The sequence below is a fragment of the Maniola jurtina genome, chromosome 3 (genome assembly GCF_905333055.1).
Source record: "Maniola jurtina chromosome 3, ilManJurt1.1, whole genome shotgun sequence".
In the NCBI taxonomy this organism is placed as follows: domain Eukaryota; kingdom Metazoa; phylum Arthropoda; class Insecta; order Lepidoptera; family Nymphalidae; genus Maniola; species Maniola jurtina.
The window spans coordinates 2,861,408-2,883,300 of record NC_060031.1 but is presented as its reverse complement, the minus strand read 5'-3'; the positions used below and the strand labels follow the sequence as shown (position 1 = coordinate 2,883,300).

At 36.6% G+C, this 21,893-nt stretch overlaps 4 protein-coding genes across 6 annotated transcripts in view; 2 read left to right on the top strand and 2 right to left on the bottom strand.

The window, feature by feature from the left end:
• LOC123880180 (echinoderm microtubule-associated protein-like CG42247) overlaps positions 1–14,520 on the top strand; it is a 28,207-nt gene extending 13,687 nt beyond the window's left edge. For 2 of the 3 annotated variants that reach the window (XM_045928158.1, XM_045928173.1), the window contains exons 2-19: positions 3,640–3,828; positions 6,329–6,445; positions 6,803–6,933; positions 7,290–7,414; positions 7,936–8,074; positions 8,483–8,632; positions 8,914–9,085; positions 9,566–9,661; positions 10,859–10,996; positions 11,388–11,519; positions 11,862–11,990; positions 12,077–12,205; positions 12,314–12,442; positions 12,542–12,704; positions 12,783–12,965; positions 13,053–13,148; positions 13,231–13,345; positions 13,445–14,520. In XM_045928158.1, the coding sequence (XP_045784114.1) occupies positions 3,640–3,828; positions 6,329–6,445; positions 6,803–6,933; positions 7,290–7,414; positions 7,936–8,074; positions 8,483–8,632; positions 8,914–9,085; positions 9,566–9,661; positions 10,859–10,996; positions 11,388–11,519; positions 11,862–11,990; positions 12,077–12,205; positions 12,314–12,442; positions 12,542–12,704; positions 12,783–12,965; positions 13,053–13,148; positions 13,231–13,345; positions 13,445–13,598 (2,487 nt within the window). In that variant the 3' untranslated portion in view covers positions 13,599–14,520. The remainder of the gene's footprint in view (positions 1–3,639; positions 3,829–6,328; positions 6,446–6,802; positions 6,934–7,289; positions 7,415–7,935; positions 8,075–8,482; positions 8,633–8,913; positions 9,086–9,565; positions 9,662–10,858; positions 10,997–11,387; positions 11,520–11,861; positions 11,991–12,076; positions 12,206–12,313; positions 12,443–12,541; positions 12,705–12,782; positions 12,966–13,052; positions 13,149–13,230; positions 13,346–13,444) is intronic. The other variant, XR_006799178.1, reaches the window with a different exon arrangement.
• The window catches only part of LOC123880328 (CD63 antigen-like), a 35,555-nt gene continuing 13,828 nt past the window's right edge, over positions 167–21,893 (bottom strand). Inside the window, exons 6-7 of the mRNA XM_045928403.1 lie at positions 6,177–6,181; positions 167–178 (exon numbers count right to left, since the gene is read on the bottom strand). The gene's annotated coding sequence lies outside the window, so the exon portion shown is untranslated. The remainder of the gene's footprint in view (positions 179–6,176; positions 6,182–21,893) is intronic.
• On the top strand, positions 15,054–16,688 carry LOC123880302 (alpha-ketoglutarate-dependent dioxygenase alkB homolog 4). Its single transcript, XM_045928346.1, has 2 exons — positions 15,054–15,956; positions 16,445–16,688. Exons 1-2 carry the CDS (start codon positions 15,205–15,207, stop codon positions 16,677–16,679), a joined length of 987 nt encoding a protein of 328 aa, XP_045784302.1. The 5' UTR covers positions 15,054–15,204; the 3' UTR covers positions 16,680–16,688.
• Positions 17,626–21,739, bottom strand: LOC123880308 (tetraspanin-9-like). Its single transcript, XM_045928362.1, has 5 exons — positions 21,379–21,739; positions 20,411–20,611; positions 19,669–19,830; positions 18,740–18,997; positions 17,626–18,301 (listed from the first exon to the last, which is right to left on the bottom strand). The coding sequence occupies exons 1-5, from the start codon at positions 21,451–21,453 to the stop codon at positions 18,053–18,055; spliced, it is 945 nt and encodes a 314-aa protein (XP_045784318.1). The 5' UTR covers positions 21,454–21,739; the 3' UTR covers positions 17,626–18,052.

Below are 21,893 nucleotides of genomic sequence, written 5' to 3'. Positions count from 1 at the left end.
TGGTCGAGAAGGCCACAGTGATTGTACTTTCTAATTACACACGCGTGTACGCGATAAGCAGTGTCCTTGAGGGGCAGGTTGACCACCGACAGGTACCATCGGCCAAGGACGTCAGCATAATTCGACCGTTATCGTCGGGGTTTTGTTTACCATCGTCAGTGATTGCCCGTCGGTTGCCCTAGCCGGGCAATAATTGTGCAAGATATCGCGAATAAGAATTCGGTATTACTCTAAAAGCGCTGACGATTTGACACTAATCTTCGATATGGTGAGTGTTAGTATGTTAATATCTGACTTAAACATTGGAATTTTTTCAAGCCTCATATAAATACGACCGGATTGCGTCTGAGTCACAAGCTTCATCAAACCCTAACTTAAAAAAAAAATTCTTAGCCGATGTCTACGTCATAATAGCTATACTCGTATGCATACCAAATTTTAGCCCAATCTGTCTCGACATTTGAGCTGTGCGTTGATAGATCAATCAGTCAGTCAGACAGCTTTTTCTTTTACATATTTAGAAGATAGATCGGGGGCTAATGCAGAGTTGTGATTATCACATGTTACAATCGCAATTGTTGCGTTGCTGCGTTAGCCTGTAGCGAGAGAGCGACGGCCAATCAGATAGGATTGAACACCGCATTTATCGAAAGGTGATTGCGATCGTCACAATGTAACTATCAAACGTTGGTGCTAGGCCTGCAGAATTGCAAGTTGTGTCAGCGTAGATTGCTGTAGCTACTTATATTTGACGTAGCACCAATATAATGTTCGTAGCAACTAATGTGCTACGATACTATTGTAGATCGAAAGCTACGGTGTAGGTCAATCGTAGCGGGCTACGATAGTAATAACAATTGAAATATTTATTATGATAATGGTTATCATTATTTTTGCAACTAGAATGCTAGGCTTAAAAAAATGCGCCTCGCCCACTCCACTCTGTAGGTAGATGCGCATTTGACTTATTCAATCGTTACTGGACCTATTGAAGTGAAAACTTCCTTGGGCATGCTAGGAAATTTTAGGGTGGCTAAAACTTCAAGGTTACATCACCGACATGCTTACTGCTGTTATTTACACTACCATGTCTTTCTATGCTCGGAGTGCCGATAGACGTCAAAATTTTAATTTTTTGTTACCACAATTTATTTATTTATTTCACAGAGAAATGCAACCACGTCTTATTTTATTTTCCTATATATTCAAGAATATTCCATAATTTTATAATTACTACAAATAATTAGAAAAACCAAAAAAACACTATTCACTTTCTTAGGAAGTCCTCACTAACTTCCAATTTTTTTTTTACAATTTTTTTCTATTAATCAAAAACACTGCAGCAATAAGCCTATTTTTCATTTCTGAAAAGAAAATCCAAAGTGGTACGAGTATTTCAAACCATTAAAAAGTCTTTTTTCTGAAATTCTTCATTAAACGTTTATAGGTAGCAGAGAATTTATTTCGCGGCAACAATGTTAGTTATACCTTGCATGAAATCGGCCGTCATAAGTAGGTTAAAAGTCTCGGTATTTTCAAGAAATTACAAAAAGTATTGCAGCAAGAAATTGTTGGAATGAAGTAGAATTGATGAACTCCCTGGCGTAGTGGTGGGTGCTGTGGTCTTTTTATGGGGAGGTCTCGGGTTCGATTTCAGGCAGGGGCAATTTGGAAAGATTGGACTGGTTGTTCTGGTCTGGTTTGGTGAGAGGCTATGGCTGTGGCTAGCTACCACCTTACCGGCAATGCCGTGCTGCCAAGCGATTTGGCATTCTTGTTACATACGTGCCGTGTACCGATAAGGAGTATAAGTTTCATAAAACTATCATACCCCTTCCAAGTTAACCCACTACTACCATCTTAGACTGCATCATAACTACCACGTGAGATTGCAGTCAAGGGCTAACTTGTAATAGAAAAAAATCTAAATTTTCGCGTAAAATTGCTGAAACACGAGTATAAGTAGTACTAAACAATAGTAACTTTTATCTCCGAAACAGTTTCATATCCAACATCAACTATATATATATAATAAGAAAATACTTTTAAAACTTTCGACTTGACTGTAAATCACTCAGTTTACACTCCTACTGCCTGTTTTTAACCCCCGACCCAAAAAGAGGGGTGTTATAATCTTGAGGTGTGTATCTGTGTATCTGTCTGTGGCATCGTAGCTCGTAAACTAACGAACCGATTTTAATTTAGTTTTTTTTTTGTTTGAAAGGTGGCTTGATCGAGAGTGTTCTTAGTTATATATAATCCAAGAAAATGGGTTCATCCGTTTGAAAGTTATCAGCTCTTTTCTAGTTACTGTAACCTTCACTTGTCGGGAGTGCTATAAATTTTTAATTTACACTTGTGTAGTAGGTACCTAGATAAGCCGTTTTGGTTTGTTTTTGAAGCAACTTGATTTTCGCCATTTGTTATAAATTTTTAATTTACACTTGTTAATTTTTGTTACGAGTGATTTTGTTTTTCAACTTTTGTGACAGTGAGGGCCGATATCGGCCAGCGCATGAGTTTAAAAAGACAAAGTACCTTGGTGTCACAGAGGCACATATTATGGACATAGCCTTTGTACACTCTACACCTTCCAACCATTGAAAGAATTTGCAGTAAGTAACAACAATACGAATCGTATGTTTCGTAGACCACAAGAAACAACAGTATACAAGCACATTTCATAATAACGTAATGTAGGCATATGCAGTATTTGCGAAGTCGTGAATCAAGCGAATCATGTCAAGGTCTCCAATTCAGACGATTATATACTCACATATATCTACTGAAAGTGATATGAAATTCAGCCCCATAATTTCTGAATTCTGTTAGTAATAAACTCGTAAGTCGTACAATAACGTTTTTTTTCAATATATTTGTAATAAGTACCTAACGTCTGATATATTATGTAGTATATCACTAGCCATATTATAATAATTAATACGAAAGTGTTTTTGTGTGTTGGTTTATCTTTCAATCACGCCGCAACGGCGCGCGAAAGAGTTCCCACGAGATATTTCAAAACCTAAATCCCCGCGGACGAAATCACGGTCATCAGATGGCAAATCAAAATGTCGGATAATCTACTCGTATCAGATTAAATGCTAGTTTTAGTCACATACATGGAGTTGGAATTCGGTACAATATTTATAGAATATTGCTGATGCCCGCGACTTCGTTCGCGTGGATATAGTTTTTTTTAAATCCCGTAGGAATTCTTTAATTTTTCGGGATAAAAGTAGCCTATGTGTAAATCCAGGGTATAGTCTACCTCCATTCTAAATTTCAGACAAATCTGTTCGGTAGTTTTGCATGAAAGAGTAACAAACATACACACAAACTTTCGCTTTTTAACCGCCGACCCAAAAAGAGGGGTGTTATTAAGTTTGACGTGTGTATCTGTCTGTGGCATCGTAGCTCCTAAACTAATGAACCGATTTTGATTTAGTGTTTTTTTTGTTTGAAAGGTGGCTTGTTCGAGAGTGTTCTTAGCTATAATCCAAGAAAATCGGTTCAGCCGTTTGAAAGTTATCAGCTCTTTTCTAGGTACTGTAACCTTCACTTGTCGGGGGTATTATAAACTTTTAATTTACACTTAGTGTGACAGACATTAATGAATGTTGCCTTGTCTGCAACCAGGCTGCAAGTTACGGCAAGAAGAACGGTATGTGGTACGGAGGCGGGACGGTGACCGGGACGAGCGGCTGGTCCCGCGCCGGCACCCGCAAGCAGTCCGTCGCGGAGTCCGACGCGCCTCCTCCTGGCGGCGGCAAGAACACCAGCGGACGAGTCATACGGATCATCAACAACATGGATCATTCTATACAGGTACATTCTTTGAAGTAATCAAGTAGCTCTTGTCTTATTCGGATAGAAGTAATTCATACGTCACTTCTGCCAAAAATAGCCGCGAAATAGACCATCTATTTTGAGGACGCCATGTTTTATCAAGTAGCTATTTAGTATGTATGTATATATTGCACCACAAATGACAGGTTACAAAAAGGAAAACTTAAAATGTAGTTACAAAAAGGCGCTCTTATCGCGTAAGTGGTCGCTAGTGTCACAAATCAAAGCTCTTTTAAATACTTACTACATGATAAAAACCTTTTGCAGGCTCATTTTGAAAAAATAAACGCACGTGGAACCTCATTTTTGTTTTACTTCAACCATGCGTAATGTTTTTTTATAAGGAACCCTCCTTTACAAAGTTCTTTCTTTAAAATTATAAATTCTGGCTAGAATGGACTCTCAGCTAACGAAAACCTTTAGGTATCGAATAACGCTTGCTGGTTGGAGAGATTTGCTTTTCCAGAACTCAACCTCTTGGAGATTTCTAAATTAATACGGAAGTTCTACTTCTTTACTTGTCTTACTCCCTTCTATATAACACATAATATTATATATCTCTTGTGGAGAGACGAAAAAGATTCATTACAAACTGAAAAAGAATGAGCGTCTATAATTCTGGTAAATTAGAAATAGGTACTTACCTACATTTACGATACCCAAAACAAACAGAGTGCAAACATTTTCGTCAATGTATTCCTTACCTGTTAAAAGTTCCAAGTCTCGGTAGGTACTCTAAAGTTACCACTTTAATCCATAAGGGGAACATATAAACGAGGAATTTTAATTTAAGTATTACTAACCGAATATCATAATGAAATATAAATTACACCAAAGCTGTTATCATCCACAAATCTACCGTTTAAAAACTTTGATATATATATTCCTTTGTTTCGGTACAAAATCTAAAAAATCACTTATCGTCTGGCATAATTTAGGTACATTATACTGACAGGCTTGCACGAAATAATTTTGTATGTGTACTTATCACGCGTATGTATTTTTCAAGAAAGTAATAAATAAAACAGGTCAAGTGCGAGGCGAACTCACACACGAAGGGTTCCGTACCATTTTACAAGCACTAAGTATATATTTTTTTAATTTGTATTAGAGTCCCTTTGGCAACCTGCGGGTAAAATCTGTGTATAAAAAATGTTTCTGACTCATTCACTGACTAATCGAAAGCTCAGCCCAAACTCCTGGACTAAGAAAATGTGATACCATATCAATGCCAAAAATATTGAAATTTTGCAGAGGTTACCTTTAAAATATAGACAAGGAACCTGAATTACCACGGGATAGGAAATAAAAAGGATTTAGATTTTCGCCGAACTGAGCCACGGACGCTCGCTAGTCCTCATTCAACCCTAGGTTTTTATCTTGAAAACTAAGACCTTATAGACTGTTGATAGTTCAAACTAGAACGATTTGATTTGACTATTAATTCAGTCAAGGATTTGGGTGTCGTGTGGCCGATCACCATACAACATCCAACAGTGAATGTCGTGTGGCGATTGGGTGGCGTGTTTTAAGTATGTTTCCATTGTAAGAGTATAAGGTCATGATTGTAACCATAAAGTCATTTGGTACAATCTCGTGGGGTGTTTTAATAAAACGTTTCCAAAGGAGTCCTTGGTGTTTCAGTACTTTTGAGGTCACGTGTTACTTTGTGAGTGTTATTATGCTTTCACAGTGAATATTATTTAATACACTACAATCAATCTTGCAAGTTAAAACCTCCCAAAGACTATTAAACTGTTGGTCAGCCAATGGTTTAGTCAGTAGGTATAGGAAGTCCAAGATGAGTAACATTCAGAACAGACAGTCAGAAATTAAACATTCTAATGATCGCTTGAACTGCATATATGCCATAATATGCAACAAAGCGATCACTAAAATGTTTAATTTCTGACTGTCTGCCACTTTATGCTATGTATAACCTCTATTTCACACGGTGTATTTGATTGGTGGTTTTCATTTTTAACCCCCGACCCAAAATGAGGGGTGTTTTACAAGTTTGATGTGTGTATTTTTCTGTGGCATCGTAGCTCGTATCGTATCGTAGACTAATGAACTGATTTTAATTTTTTTTTTTTTTTGTTTGAAAGGTGGCTTGATCGAGAGTGTTCTTAGCTATAATCCAAGAAAATCGGTTCAGCCGTTTGAAAGTTATCAGCTCTTTTCTAGTTACTGTAACCTTCACTTGTCGGGGGTGTTATAAATTTTTAATTTACACTTGTGTAGTAGGTATTTATATATATAGATAAACCGTTTTGGTTTGTTTTTGAAGCAACTTGATTTTCGCCATTCGCACACTGTTAGCTGACGCTCACTGCTGCACATCTTTCTTCCAGCGTGCTTGTATAGGTACATTTCTGTAGTACGACTAAACTATAATTGGCTGCTTAAAAGTCTGTAGTCCATATAGTAAAAGTCCTTATAGACATAAGGACCTCTAACAGCTTTTTATATTTTGCAGTGTCGTGTATTGCTCAATTTACGCACAACTCAGCCATTTGAGGAGGTTTTGGAAGATTTAGGACAAGTCCTAAAAATGAGTGGAGCTAAGAGAATGTACACAATTACTGGTCAAGAGGTAACTGACTTCACGTATACCTACATAAATCATCATCATCACCATCAGGCTGTCCGCATGTGTACATATATCCATACCTATACTATACATAATATCTATCTAAAATAATTGTTGTTTTAGGACTAATTTAACTAAAACTAAGTTTATATAAGGGCTGATTTTAATCGTCAAATAACTTTTATCTGAGGAATAAAGAGGATTTTATATTTTTTCTATAGGAAATCTGTCAAAACTCAAATTTATTCCTCAGATAAAAGTTCCTTGACGATTGAAAAATCGGCCCTAAGTTGTCTTTCTGTAAACTGATATTATGGTCCTTCAAACCGGATAAACGAATGATTCGATGTTTTATTACAGGTGCGAAGTTTTTCACAGCTACGGAATGAGTTCGCGGATGTGGAGACGTTTTATTTGGGCACTGCCATGGTACCCCCCGCGTTAAGTCCTGGTATAAGCGCACCTTTGCCTATAGAGTCGCCGATAAGAAGGTTAGTAAACATATATCTTTAGGAAGTGTGAATGGGTACAAACGGTCGATAGTAATCCGGCCACAAGTTTTTAATAGTTTTCTTGTGGCTGTAGGTATACAACGTATTTTTAATAAAACGACTATGTCTAGACACTTCCTTATCTTTAATACCAGCCTAAAAACTGGAGTAGGTACTCACATATTTAATATGTTTACACAATGTAGAACAGAGATCTCGTAACTGGACCACAGAAAATCACTCATGATTATTTGCAATAGGTGAAATTAATAGTAAAAAGATGATAGTTGTAGCATTATAATTTATGACATGTAAAAGAAGTTTGAGTTTTGTTTCTAAAAATGAGATTTTTTCAGGTCACGATCAAGAGGTGCGGTAGCAGCACTGCCAGTGTCAGAGGACACACGAGGTCGCCGAGCGCGCAGTAAAAGCCGGCCCAGGGTCCTTTATGCCCCAGAGGGAGAAATTATACGAAATTCTGGTACGTAGAACGAAAGGGCTTCCGCTTGCAACGCGGCGCGAAGAAAAATACGAGCCGCAAGGGTTGTGACATGCCAGAGACGCTGTGAGGGGGATGAGGTAGGGAAAGGTGGCTCCAAAACATCTACTGACGGTCCCTGCAGACCTTCATCGCTGGCTCCGTCACTGTAGTCCTGGCAGAACTACCCCTTAGTCCCAAGGATAATGACGTTGTCTTAGCGTTACAAAAATAACAGTTTAAACGCAAAAAAAATGAATGAGCACATTACATTGCCATATGATGCATCGACAACCCTTGGCAACCTGGGTGGTCTACTCGGCTTCTGGAGCGAGCTTGGACGGCTGGAGTGAAGACTTTGGCGGGGAGGGGCAACGCACGCACAACAGACGGAAACGTTTAAGTTCGGAAACCAGCCCAGAGAGAGAAGAAGAAGTAGATGCATCGATTCGCTAAGCCCTTAACGCTTAACCCTTTAAGATTCTGACGTAACTAAGTACTTAATCCGATCTGATTTGTTTCAGACTACACGTTGTTAGAAGTACTAAAGGAGGAGCCAATGAGAGTGACGATCCGCGGTCTGCGCCGCACGTTCTACCCTCCGATCCACCACGCGCCCATTGACAACACACCACCGGAGAAGAAAATGCAACTTGACTGGGTGTAAGTTGTAAGCTGCAATCACATCAATAAAAAATCGCGCGTTGAACACTGCACGCCGAGTTTCATCAATCCACAATAACGAAATTTTTGCTTCCACAAAATAATTTTCGCCGAAAACAAGCCAGAAACGATGTAATGTAACGTAAGTTTTTTTGGTATACACATGATTCATATAAGTTTAAAGCTAACAAAAGCTATATACTAAAGGCCTCAGAATAAGGTTCTCCTGAGTTCAAAGAAAATATCTACCTTTTGGACTAGCCGCAACGTTTACCGCTGATTTTTGATATTTTTGAACTGACCATTGGTCAAATAGTTAATATATCATATTTATAAGTATTTTATGATATGATTTAAGTAGTATTTTAAAGTTGTGTAGTTTATCAAAAACTTAAATAATCACAACAGATACGGTTACCGAGGCGCCGACTCTCGGCGCAACTTGTGGGTGCTGCCGACCGGTGAGCTCTTGTACTACGTGGCCGCTGTGGCTGTCATGTACGACAGAGACGAGGAGTCACAGAGACACTATATTGGACACACCGAAGACATACAGTGGTAAGTATCCCAATAACAACATGCTATAAACAAACAGAGAAACTTATGGGGGCAGCCGACGGGTGAGCTCTTGTACTACGTGGCCTCTGTCATCTGCACTTGCACTTCACAAAGTGAATCAGGCCAGTCCGCCGCTAAACTTGCCATACGTATTGCGTATTATATAAACTGTATTTCTTCTCTCTGGCCGGATTCCCGCACTTAAACGTTTCCGTCTTTTGCGCATTTTCATAATGGTAATGCATATGATGTAAGTACAGTGTATAATGTTTTGTGAGCAGCATGGAGCTGCACCCGTCGCGCGAGCTGGTGGCGAGCGGGCAGCGCGCGGGGCGCGGGCGGCGCGCGCAGGCGCACGTGCGCATCTGGAGCACGGACACGCTGCAGACGCTGCACGTGTTCGGCATGGCGGAGTTCGAGGCCGGCGTCTCCGCCGTTGCTTTCTCTCAGCTTGTAAGTTTCCTGACACCCTGGAGCCATGGAGTCTTAGGTTGAGAACGCACTTTGACTTTGCTTAGACTTAATCTTCAGTTAAAACGAGACAGATTTATGCCAGCGGTATAACGCTGTCTCTTTTTAACAGTGTCTTTTGTCTGAGCACAGTCAAAGTGCGCTTTATAGATCTCAGCCTTAGGGCTAAAAAAATACGAGACCTTTTTAACTCAGTTTATGAACCGCGGTGAAATGTCTCGTAAATTTTAGCCCTAATTTTTTTAATTATTTTTATTAGGTGAGGCCATTGCCTCACATGGTGACAAGAGACATTTTTTGCGCAAAGGCTATCCAGTGTGGAAATGCAGCCAGTATTCTTGGCACCATTCCGCATGACCAAGATTTGTACAGTAGATTTGTGTTTGATAAGACTAACTTTAGATTTTATTGTAACATTTACATACGTAGGTATATTATATAATTATTTGTGTTTGTGCACAGAATGGCGGTAGTTACGTGCTAGCCGTCGACGCCGGCCGTGAAAGCATTTTATCGGTTTGGCAGTGGCAATGGGGACACCTACTTGGCAAAGTTGCAGTAAGTTTAACATACATAGTCTTTATCTATCTATCAATCTAATAATGTGCTGTAAAAATATCATTCCTTATTTTCTTGTACCTATAAATAGATATTTTATGTTTTTTTTTTTTAAATTTCTTAGTACATATGATAATTGCGTTATACGCACAGATTAGTTACACTTTTTACTGACAAGATTCGTGTTTCGGTAGTTCATATTCGAGAACATAGCGTGTTTTTTAAAACAGGCTATTTTTTTAACGTTTTTTTTTTAACTGACGTTAAACTCTTGTGGCCTTTAGGTGCAGTATTTATGTACTAAAGCTTGCAAGTTGAAAATCTGTGGTCTTTATTTTTAAGATTTTCAAAATATGTATGATTGTATATTAAACCGCAAAAACATTGGAAAGTACTAATATTGTAATTAAATACCAATTATTTACCAGTTAAAGACTACTACCTACTTACGTTAATTATAAGTTCAATGTACTGAAGAACCACGCCTCTGCTACGCCGCGGTTACGTAGGTTAGGTACCTAGTGCTACGCGGGCGCTACATGGTGGCAAAGCTTATTGCAACTTGATTTGATCTTTATTACTAAAGCTTTATAGTTCAATAATGGGTGTGAGCTTGTAGTTTGCATAGCTGCGTAGCTAGGCAACTAGAGATCAATCAAAATAGAAGGTACATATTTATTATTAACCCCCGACCCAAAAAGAGGGGTGTTATAACTTTGACGTGTGTATCTGTGTATCTGTCTGTGGCATCGTAGCTCCTAAACTAATTAACCGATTTTAATTTAGTTTTTTTGTTTGAAAGGTGGCTCGATCGAGAGTGTCCTTAGCTATAATCCAAAAAAAAAAATCAGTTCAGTCGTTTGAAGGTTATCAGCTCTTTTCTAGTTACTGTAACTTTCACTTGTCGGGGGTGTCATAAATTTTTAATTTAGACGTAACAGGTATAATTTTAATAGTTCACTTTTTCTCGACGCGTGGTGTACATCCTAATTATTCTTCCAATCTTATTTTCCTTATTTCCCTAAAATTGTAAATAGGCACGTAACGTAATAATAAAACTAAGCCAGTAAAATTATTATTTATTTATTTTAAAAGATATTAATAATAGAATATGCACCAGGTACCTACGTAAAAACTAAATAAAATTCAGACAAGTAAACCTAATCTTATACATTTTAATACCAATTTTTTTTGCAGACGTTACAAGAAGAACTGACTGGTGCCGCATTCCATCCTCTCGACGACAATCTCCTCATCACGCACGGAAAGGGGCATCTTGCCTTCTGGAACAGGAGGAAAGATGGATTTTTTGAACGAACTGATATTATAAAACCTGTAAGTCATAACTAAGCACTTAATAAGCTATAAGTAATTAATTACAGTTTAATGATAAATTACCATGTTAGACATAACATGGTAATTTATCATACCTCGTATTTACATAATTTAGATACCACATAAAATAGTTTGGACCTATTTGGAAACAAGAAAACATGCTCTTTTCATGTAACGAATTCGCGCCAATTTATTCCCGCCTTTCATAGATTTTGTTACACTATGGTTCCAACCACACTTTTCTATGGTTCTACCTATAGCTCTATGATTCGCACGGTAATCCATAGTGATGTGCGTATTGTGTTATCTTGTAACTGGTTATTATGTACCGATGCAGGTATTTATATTTCTTGGTTGTTAATTATTATTAATTCTAATTGTTTATTTTTAGCCGGCACGGACTCAAGTAACTGCTTTACAGTTTGAACAAGATGGTGACGTTGTAACTGCCGATAGTGATGGATTTATCACAATTTATAGTGTTGATAGCGATGGGGCGTACTTTGTACGAATGGAGTTTGAGGTGCGTTGGTATTTAAATTTCAAACATCTACAAATTATATTATTATTCGGAAACTGAATAGTTGACTGACTTTGGAGGCCCGAATTTGACTTTTTCATTTACTCTATGTATCGGAGAGCATAGAAAGCTGTCGGTCCTGATTATTGTCACTAACATCTGACAATTACTATAAAGTCAAGTTGAATGTGAATTGAGAACCCATCACATTACTATCCGAACAAAACTTCTACCATTATTTGATTAATGGAAAGAGGCATGGCCTTCAGCAATGAGTAATATGACACAGATAGACATACAAATATTATTTTGTTATGTATCGTCTAATATTAAATCATGTTTCAGGCTCATATAAAGGGAATTAGTTCTCTAGTGATGCTTTCAGAAGGTACTTTGATATCCGGTGGTGAGAAAGACAGAAAAATTGCTGCTTGGGATTCTTTACAAAACTATAAAAGGATTACAGAAACAAAAGTGAGATGAAACATTTTTTTTAATAAAGTCGAAGATGACCTTTTTTTAAGAATTAATGTATTTTATTTGATAATTTCATTAAACAGTTACCTGAAATTGCTGGTGGAGTGCGTAGTATTTACCCCCAAAGACCGGGAAGAAATGATGGTAATTTATATATTGGTACAACAAAAAACAATATTATGGAAGGATCTCTTCAGCGACGATTTAATCAAGTAAGTTTATCTTATCATTAAGAATATCGATGAGTACCTGTCTCATATAATATAATATCATTTCTGTATATTATTTCTGTTTATCCATTTATATATTTTCCATTTAAGGTGATATTCGGTCATCATAAGCACCTAATGGGCATAGCTGTTCATCCTGATGACGAAATGTTTGCCACAGCTGGTCACGATAAAAACATTGCGCTATGGAAAGGTCATAAGTTGATTTTCGCTACACAGGTATGGAAAGTAAAATACTAGGTACACAACAATAACACAGTATTTACTAGAAACTGCTTACTTTGTGTGATCACATTTTATTTTTATGTCAATCTTCAGGTCGGCTACGAATGTGTTTCTTTAGCGTGGCATCCTGGAGGTGGGGCTTTGGCTGCAGGAAGTACAGAAGGTCATTTAGTGATTTTAAATGCTGAAGCTGGAGCACATGTGGCTACAATTAGAGTGTGTGGGTCACCTCTTAACTGCTTACAATATAATTCAGGTAAAAGTTACAAAAGTTTAACAAATAAGAATCATTTTCCAATAACTAATATTGGTTTTTATTTTTTTATTTTTTTAGCTGGGGATGTTCTTGCAATTGGATCTCAGAATGGCAGCATATACCTGTTTAGAGTGTCCCGTGATGGATTTTCTTATAAAAAATCGAACAAAATTCGTGGCGCTCAACCACTCGTTCAATTAGATTGGAGTCTTGACGGAGTTTACTTACAGACTGTTACAGCTGACTATGATTTGTCATTCTGTAAGTGTGCATTTGAGACGTATAACTATTTTAAATATGTATAATTATTCATGTAGTTCATGTAAACTTACGTATTTATTTTTGTAGGGGATATAAAGGCGCTTTCACCTGAAAAAAGTCCAATAGCAATGAAAGATGTAAAATGGTTTACGTACAATTCGACAGTTGGGTTCCTTGTTTCCGGTAAATATTTTGATTTACTTTAAGTTCATAACTTAAACGATATGTTTAAAAATGACATTTTCTATTTTCTTTTTCATTTCAGGAATGTGGAACAATAGATTTTATCCCATGACATCGCTAATTACCGCAGCTAGTCGTTCAGCTGCCCACGATCTTCTAATAAGCGGCGATTCTGATGGATATTTGCGATTATTTAGGTAAGCACTTAACACTTTTAAAATATCAATATGATTTATCTTTGTTATCTAGGTTCATTTATTCAGATCATCATTAAAATTTTAATTTAATTTTTACAGGTATCCATGCGCTAGTCCCAAAGCAGAATACAACGAAGTAAAAGTCTACACAGGATCTATTTATTCAGCTCGTTTTCTATTTAACGACCGTTGCCTTGTAACCTCGGGTGGATCAGACGCTGCTCTCATGCTGTGGGAGCTAGTGGATGATTAGCATCAAGCAGCGCAGGGGCTGCGACCACCAGCTGTCGTATTGGCACCTCCAACTCCATCTCCACCGCCCCCCGCGCTCGCTTATTATCCTACGTTCCGAGTGCTACAGTTCGATGAACTTGATTGAAAGGAACTACAGGACAGGAGGATACTGGCTATACCCATATCATGGCTCTAGAAAGAATTCTATGAGATTCGTTGTAGCTCTGTAACAGTAGGTACAGAGTTTTGGGAAGATATCTTCTACTTCGCTGCAGTAGTGCAGAATTTTGAGGAGAGAAAATTATAGTAAGAAATATCTGAGAAAGATTCATATAATATATTGTTATCTTAAAATTAAGAAGTAAATTGAAGGATATCAAGCGTCATTTCACTCACTGCCATTCTTACTTGCATTATAATAAATAAATACGCACTTTTTAATGTAACAATGGTTAAGATTTATTTTTGTGATAATGTTTAAAAAGGAAAAGTACATTAGATTAAGCTTTAATTCTAGTTCTGACTTCCAGATCATTAGATGTTTTCGTTAGAATTTATTAATATATTTATACCATAGTTACAAAATTTTAATGAATACCTGTAGAATAGAAGCACAATAAACATCCCATTCAGGGTCTAAAAACAAGTGTACACGTATGCACTGACATTTTATACAGCAATAAGTGGCGGGCCACTGTGTAAGTCATTTATTAAGCGATTTTTATCTACGCTAAAATCATAGGTTAAATAAAACTAATAGGTAGGTATACACAATACAGTAAGAGTTTTATACTGTCACCAAACACATATTTAGGTATAATTATATTTTTATGTCGATTCTTACCACGAAATGACCATGGTATAATTTTATGTAGGAGAAAAATCACATAATTATGTGTATAACCAATATCAATATTAGGTACCGACCTTATTTGTTTTTAAATAACGAGTAACTAATTATTAATTATATTATGCTGTTTAATAATTTAATTCTTTAACATTTCGGTTGTTTATTTGTAAAGATTTTATCTAATATTGAAATAAACTTCGTTTCATTATTTCTGGGTACAAATAATTTTGTCCAAAAGCAATTCTGACTATTTATATTCTATTACGCATTCGCATGATTAAAATGTTAATTATAAATCACTGTGTTTTATTTAATTGCCATCATAATTCATTTTAATCCTTTAAAGTCAATTTGATCGTTTTGATAACATATTTAGTTTCAATATAACTAGGTAGGTAAGTTAATCACAGAAAAGAGGGAAGTATTGTAATTAGATAATACTCCTGCAGGAGACCTATGCCCAGTAGGGGACGTCTATCAGTTGATAATGATGATGATAAATTAATTATTATTTGGTACTAAATAAGTATTTTACGGTACGGTTTTTTGTACCATTACATATCTACTGAGGCGCTTCACTAATGCCATGAAATGTCATTTTGACATTGACTTATGACTGATAGTTTACTTCACTTTATGGTTTACCGCTGCTTCGCAAAACGATTCGGTATTCTACAATGGATCTTTTTAGTTTCATTCATATTTTCTAGTTATTAGACTAGTGTTTAGTACAAGATATCAAAGGTGAAACATTGTGCAATAATACGAAACCAAAATGAAACCGCGTCCGTGTGGTTGTAAGGGCTGCCGAACATGTCTCATTTGCGAAACTTATTACGGTGCAAATACTTTAAAAGATATCAAGCCTCTTGATAAAGAAAAAGGCTACGTGTACTGTCCCTTTTGCAACAAAGCCTGGAGCGGCTGGGACATCGATTCGTACAAACAACATCCAAACCACGAAGGTACCTCGATAGATTATCCTGGAGTGTTTATAAAGCTGGACTTTATATCTTTAGACGAAGAAAAAGAACTTGTGACAAATATAGACGAAGTCCCGTGGGATAACTCTCAGAGTGGACGTCGTAAACAGAACTATGGACCTAAAACTAATTTTAAAAAGCAGAAAATCGTTCCTGGTAAATTTGAAGGTTTTCCTAAATTTTCGAAGTATTTGCAAGACAGATTTCTTAGTATAGACTTGTTGAAAGGCTATGAAGTGATAGAACAGTGTTCGTTGGAGTATGATCCTACCAAAGGTGCATCTATTGACCCTCATATCGATGACTGCTGGGTTTGGGGTGAGAGAATATTAACCGTCAACTGTTTAACTGACTCTGCTCTTACCATGACACCATATAGAGGGGATAAGAAGAGATATAACCTGTACTGCGCTGAGGAATACCCACCCTTGGTTGAAGCAGATGGCAGTATAAATTTACAGTGTAAAGACAAAGGGAAAAGCATGTTAGAATTCTGTAAACCTATAAAAGATATGGATGTTATCATTAGGATACCATTAATAAGGTACAATATTTTAATTACCACCTTCCTTGTTTGATCAATCATCCCTATATTAAATCTGCAGACCTGTTCTCTTATAATATACTGATGACTTAGCCACACCCAAAGGTTGATGAGTACAAAATGTGTTATGCAATAATGTGAAATAGTTACTTAATATTACTTGTAGAATTTTGGATTGGTCTGTTGAACATTAAGTAAATGAGACTGTGGAAGAGAACTAGGTATTTATAAAAAAAATTGTACTCAAGTTTTTATAATTACTTATATACTTATGATTTTTGTCATTTTATCAATATTAAATATTATGTCAACAATACATAGTTTGAAATATGCTTATTTAGTATTCTGGTATGAGTTGAATACATTTTTAATCAATTTGTTAGCTAGTTGTGATTGATATGACTCACTTACATGTTTTTTGAGGCACAATCCGGGGCATGTCAGGTATTAAAAGACATATATACAATGTTTTTTATTTTTCATTACAGGAGATCCCTAACAGTAATTTATGGTGAATGCAGATATCACTGGGAGCATTGTGTCCTCAGAGAGGACATAACATCTAGAAGAGTATGCATAGCATACAGAGAGTTCACACCGCCTTTCATGAGCAATGGTATACATTCGGCCATCGGACATCAAATTAGGGATAAAGGTAAACAGTTTTGGGACCATCAGCAGAGGTTTAAAGATGTGTGTGCAATTCAAAATGATATTTTATAAAGACACATAATATCATATGTACAAAAATAGGTACAAACAGTGTATTATTATTAATTATTTTTAGCATAGCAATTTTTTTTAATTACCAGAAGATGCAAAAAATTACCTTTTTCCATCATAATTTTGAAAAAGTAGGTATTTTAGTCATTTTTTTAACTAAATTAATCCTAGTTAAAGTTATTGAATTCTGTAGTCTTCACATATTTACATACATTTCAAATGTGAAAACCATGACTAGGATGCATGGTACTTTAATTGTATTTTGTCGTGAACATTTTATTAAATAAAAATCGTATTATACTTATTTTAGTCTTTAATTATGTACAACAATATGTATTTGTAAATTAAATATACTTAACTAGTATAACTAGTATTTATTCAAAGATGAAATGTGTACCTACATAACTTATTAAAGATAATAAACTCTTAGCAATAAACTGGATTGTTTATTGATGTTATTACCTTTGCTTAGTGTAAAATATAACAATTATCTAAGCATATATTTTTTACAAAAATATTTGCATGAAATCTAAAAGCCTCCAATATAACTTTTCAAGTTAAAAATGAGTTCAGTATAAATATGTCAAAACAATGTTTTTAAAATGGTAAATTATTTGTTCACAAGTATTGACTTAGGATGTTCGATGAATAAATGAACTTGAACCCTAACACAGGTTTGGGCTCATTTCGTTTAAGTTAAACATTATTGTACCTATCCACAAGTAGAGCAGATACACTTTAAACACATTTAAAGGACAATATAATAGGCAGCCTTCCCAGTCAAATTATCTTTTCCAAGCAACCTTGGTCTCTCCAGAAAAGATCATTTTTAAGTGTCAACATTCATAAAAGTGGAAGGAGAGGAAAAAAATAAATAACATAAGCACAGTGAAACAAATATATTAAAACAATACAAAATAGAAAACAGAAAAAAGATGGAAAGATAGATTTAGATAACTAAATAGATTGTATCGAAGTAAATGATGAGGAAGCGATAGAAAGGGGAATGTGTTCCAAAGCTGTGTAGCAATAAAAGTATTAGCATAGAAGATTCTATGCTAGGATCTTCTATGCTATCTATCTAGGATATCTAGGAGTTGTTACTTAGCTAGATTAAGTAGATACTTATAGATCGATATTTAAGTAATGAGGAGGGTTAGGATAGGACAGAATGTAATAAAGATGAAGTGCTTTAGTGTTAGAGAGGTATAGTGCGCCGCTGTATTCAGGCGGCGCAACACCGTGCCGTGTGGAAGTCCCTACAAGAGACATCCAGCGTTTATCGTCTATCGGTTGACGGTGATGATAAGACGGATTCTACTGTTTATTGTTGGAGCCAATTGTGAAAAGATATTTTCTGTTTAAATATTGTGCTAGAATCTTGGGACTTCTATATGTGTAGCTGTAGGTACTTCTCCACTGGCACCGTCATTTGTAACCGCCTGATGGTTTCCTGCTTGGGTCTCAGATTGGTTGCCCGATTGGTCTCCCGTTTGATTGGCTATCTCGTCCTGTCTTGCCAATATCGACTGCTCAGTGATTGTCCACGACATTAGACCTCTCTCACTCTTCGCTTTGCGTATACACCGGGCTAGCAATAAGGAGAATATTATACCCAGCACCTGCAAGAAAACAATCATTTTTTACACCAAAAATTTTATTAATTCCTCTTGTGTTCCCCCCGTTTTTAACCCCCGACCCAAAAAGAGGGGTATTATAAGTTTGACGTGTGTATCTGTGTATCTGTCTATGGTATTGTAGCTCCTAAGCTAATGAACCGATTTTAATTTAGTTTTTTTACCTTCACTTGTCGGGGGTGTTATTTTTTATTTTACACTTGTATCACAGTGTTTTTCACGGGAGTGTGACTCAATGAGAACAACCGGATCGCACGAGCTTTTAGTCCATAAGGTTTGCAATATGTAGGTAATAATCTTCCTCGATCTATGTTTCTTACCAATTACATTCCTATCTTTGAAACAAGAGCGAATAGGCATCTTCAAGATAATCGCGTTGCTCTTAAATATTGTAACTAGTTCATACTAAATATAATTACGTACCTTCATAATCGTAACACACATCCCCAAAATGCCAATCACGCCAGAATGGTGCATAAACATGTCAATCAACGCCGTCTTGCAGCCTCGAGGCCTCAGTGTGAAGCATACCCCTTCGTTTTGTTTGGCGCAGCAAGTCGCCGGGACCACCACTTCCACGACGCTCTCTTGGTACGGGACAAGGGCGACCGTTGTGTCCTGGTTGCTAGTGAACTCCATACCGACGTAGTCGAAGAACGATTCACTGCCGCAGCAGTCGAGCTGGGAAAAATTTGAAAACCGGTCAAGTGCGAGCCGGACTACCTATCGAAGGGTTCCATACCATCATTAAATATTATGTACTTACTTTTTTTATATATGTGTATAGGTGAGTACCATTGATTTTGAAGTATTGGCCATTTTGCAATTTTTATTATTCGTTGTTTTTATTATTTTCTTAAACTTATAGAAAGTAGGTACATGACATTAATTTTGCAACATTCAGTGGCACAAAAACTACAGTCGGTTATAGCGGCAATAGAATTATCAGAAATAGGCACTGAAAATTTCAAATCTCTACCGAATACGGTTCATGAGATTCAGACCGCTGACAGACAGACAGACAATTACGTTCATTAGACACTTTTGAACAACCTAATATTGATCGATATGTAGGTAATTAATTTAATAGCTTGGACACAGTATAAAGAGATGCAGGAGTCCAAGGCATTTGATCTCGTGGTAACGACAACCTTTCAACATAGATCCCTAACTACTCAGGCCAGTTTGGGTCATTCCTTCGCCCCGCACTTACCGCACCGCACGGACCGTATTGTAATTGTGGGGAGAAGTACACCTCTAAAAGAACATCTGTAATACCAGTAATACTATCCTTACTCTGTGCAGATGCTAGGACCAATAGTACAAATCTAAATAAGTAGGTATCTACTTACGGATACTTGGAGGCGGTTGATTTCCATTTCAATTTCTAGGTCCGAAACATATTGTGAGATCGGTATGTACAACGCTTCCCTTATTCTCCAAGGGTCTAATGAAAACGCCAGTATGACCACAACCACCTTCAGTATTATCATAAGACCCAAAAGTAGGGCATACTGTAATAAAACCTCCAATTTATTATAACCTTACAATCATAAGAATGCTATCAGGTAAGCACTCTTTCTCTACTCTAAAGAGTTATGCTAACCCTTTAGTTAGTAGTAAGTAGAGTTTGCACATCTCGACAAAATTGATAAATTTCGAGAATCAACACACTGTAACGTCATAGCCTACAGTTTAAACCGCGGGTCTGTAAATTCAAAAATAGGTAACTTAATGAAATGATTTTCCAAATTCCACCCAAGTAAATTGCAAACTGTGAGAACCAATTCTCTTCCACGGCGTTTCCACTAGATTTTAACATAGGGTTTTCCAGGGGTGGCTTAACAGATTCCTGAAAAGCCGGCAACGTATTGGCGGTTCCTCTGGTGGTGCAAATTTTCATGAGTGGCGGTAATCAAATAAGCCGGCAGGGCAGGCCAGCTAGGAAGAGTAGTTACGAATCTCTCTCCAGTTGTTCCTTTATTACTCGTGATCCTGGCAAAATCTCAGCCTCGAATAAATCAGCTGTTTCTATTATCCTTGCATTTGCACACAAAGTAGTATTTTCTTTTAAAATGATAACAAATCACGTACCAGATTCACCAGGCAAGTACTCTGTTTCAAAGTACCAAAAAATCCAAACAGTGTGACGACGAGTAGGAATACGCCCAGCAGAAAAGTTATTAGGGCGGGCGTGAAAAATCTTCCGCTTTTGACGCCCTCTTGGAAGAACGAGAATGTGTGGTAATAAGAATACACTCCAAATCCCAAGGCGATCATGACACATGCCAGTATCTGAAGTCAAAGTCAAAATCAAATCATTTATTCAAAATAGGTACCATTTTACACAATTTACCTCAAAAGAAAAAACGGAACACTTATAGGATCACTTTGTTGTCTGTCTGTCTGTCTATCTGTCTGTCCGTCCGTCGTGTCTGTCAAGAAACCTATAGGGTACTTCCCGTTGACCTAGAATCATGAAATTTGGCAGGTAGGTAGGTCTTATAGTTATACAAGTAAAGGAATAAATCCGAAAACCGTGAATTTGTAGTTAGGTACATCTCCAAGTTAGATAACTATACCATGTGGGGTATCATATGCAAGGGCTTTACTTGTACATTCTAAAACAGATTTTTATTGATTTTTATGCGCAATAATTTTTGATTTATCGTGCAAAATGTCGATGAAATACCCGAGTACGGAACCCTCGGTGCGCGAGTCCGACTCGCACTTGGCCTGTTTTTTGTAAGATAATGATGTAATGGTGCTAGTTCATAGGTGCATAAATACACAAGGAACAAAAAGCTTAATTTGCTATACAATGCTAACAAAAAAAGGTGTCTTTATACATTTGTTAAAACTGCCCAAGACTAGTCCTGTATGTGGAAATGTCATATGAAGTAGGTACCTATACTATATATTTGTCAAATACAATCGAAACTACAAGTACTTGATACAAAGACATTGTAATATTATAAGACTGATTAAGAAATGTGTACCTGTAAATCTAATAGGAATCCTAATCAGTTTTTTCCTAGAAATGTACTAAGAATAATACTTACCATAAACTTTGTCGTAATCATCAACATCAGATTTCTCATAGATTTCAGGCTTAACTCCGCTTTTTTGAGCGCCATTTTTATCACTATACGTACCTACACTTAGATTAAAGAATACCTTACTGAATATTATTTCCGATTCACAAAAACCCTGCTGATAAATAATTTTTGATAAGAGATAACGATGATATTGATGCAGTTTTCTTTATTTATCATTTTGAGAGTTTGTTGTAATCTTAATAATATAATTAAAGTAGGTCCCCCTGAGGGGACAAATCAGGGGGACAGATAGGAATAATTCGGTTTTTGTAACCGGTGGGGGGAGACGAAAATTGGACAACAGCTAAAAATACATTACGTACAGACTACAGACTTTATGTATTTTCGTGATGTACTACATACAGGATTATGCTATTAGAACGCTAGCAAAAACGAAGATAGGTGATAAGTAGTTACTGATAATAATTACCGATAAGATGCCGGAACAACACGATTTTTTTAATAATCCTATATGTTTA

Bases quoted from the DNA above. Each gene is read 5' to 3' on its own strand.
- LOC123880302 (XM_045928346.1), top strand. From the start codon at position 15,205: ATGAAACCGCGTCCGTGTGGTTGTAAGGGCTGCCGAACATGTCTCATT. The intron at 15,957-16,444 runs GTACAATATTTT...TTTTCATTACAG, and splicing joins ATTAGGATACCATTAATAAG to GAGATCCCTAACAGTAATTT.
- LOC123880308 (XM_045928362.1), bottom strand. From the start codon at position 21,453: ATGGCGCTCAAAAAAGCGGAGTTAAGCCTGAAATCTATGAGAAATCTG. The intron at 20,612-21,378 runs GTAAGTATTATT...CTTTGACTTCAG, and splicing joins TGATTACGACAAAGTTTATG to ATACTGGCATGTGTCATGAT. The intron at 18,998-19,668 runs GTAAGTAGATAC...AATTTTTCCCAG, and splicing joins TCAACCGCCTCCAAGTATCC to CTCGACTGCTGCGGCAGTGA.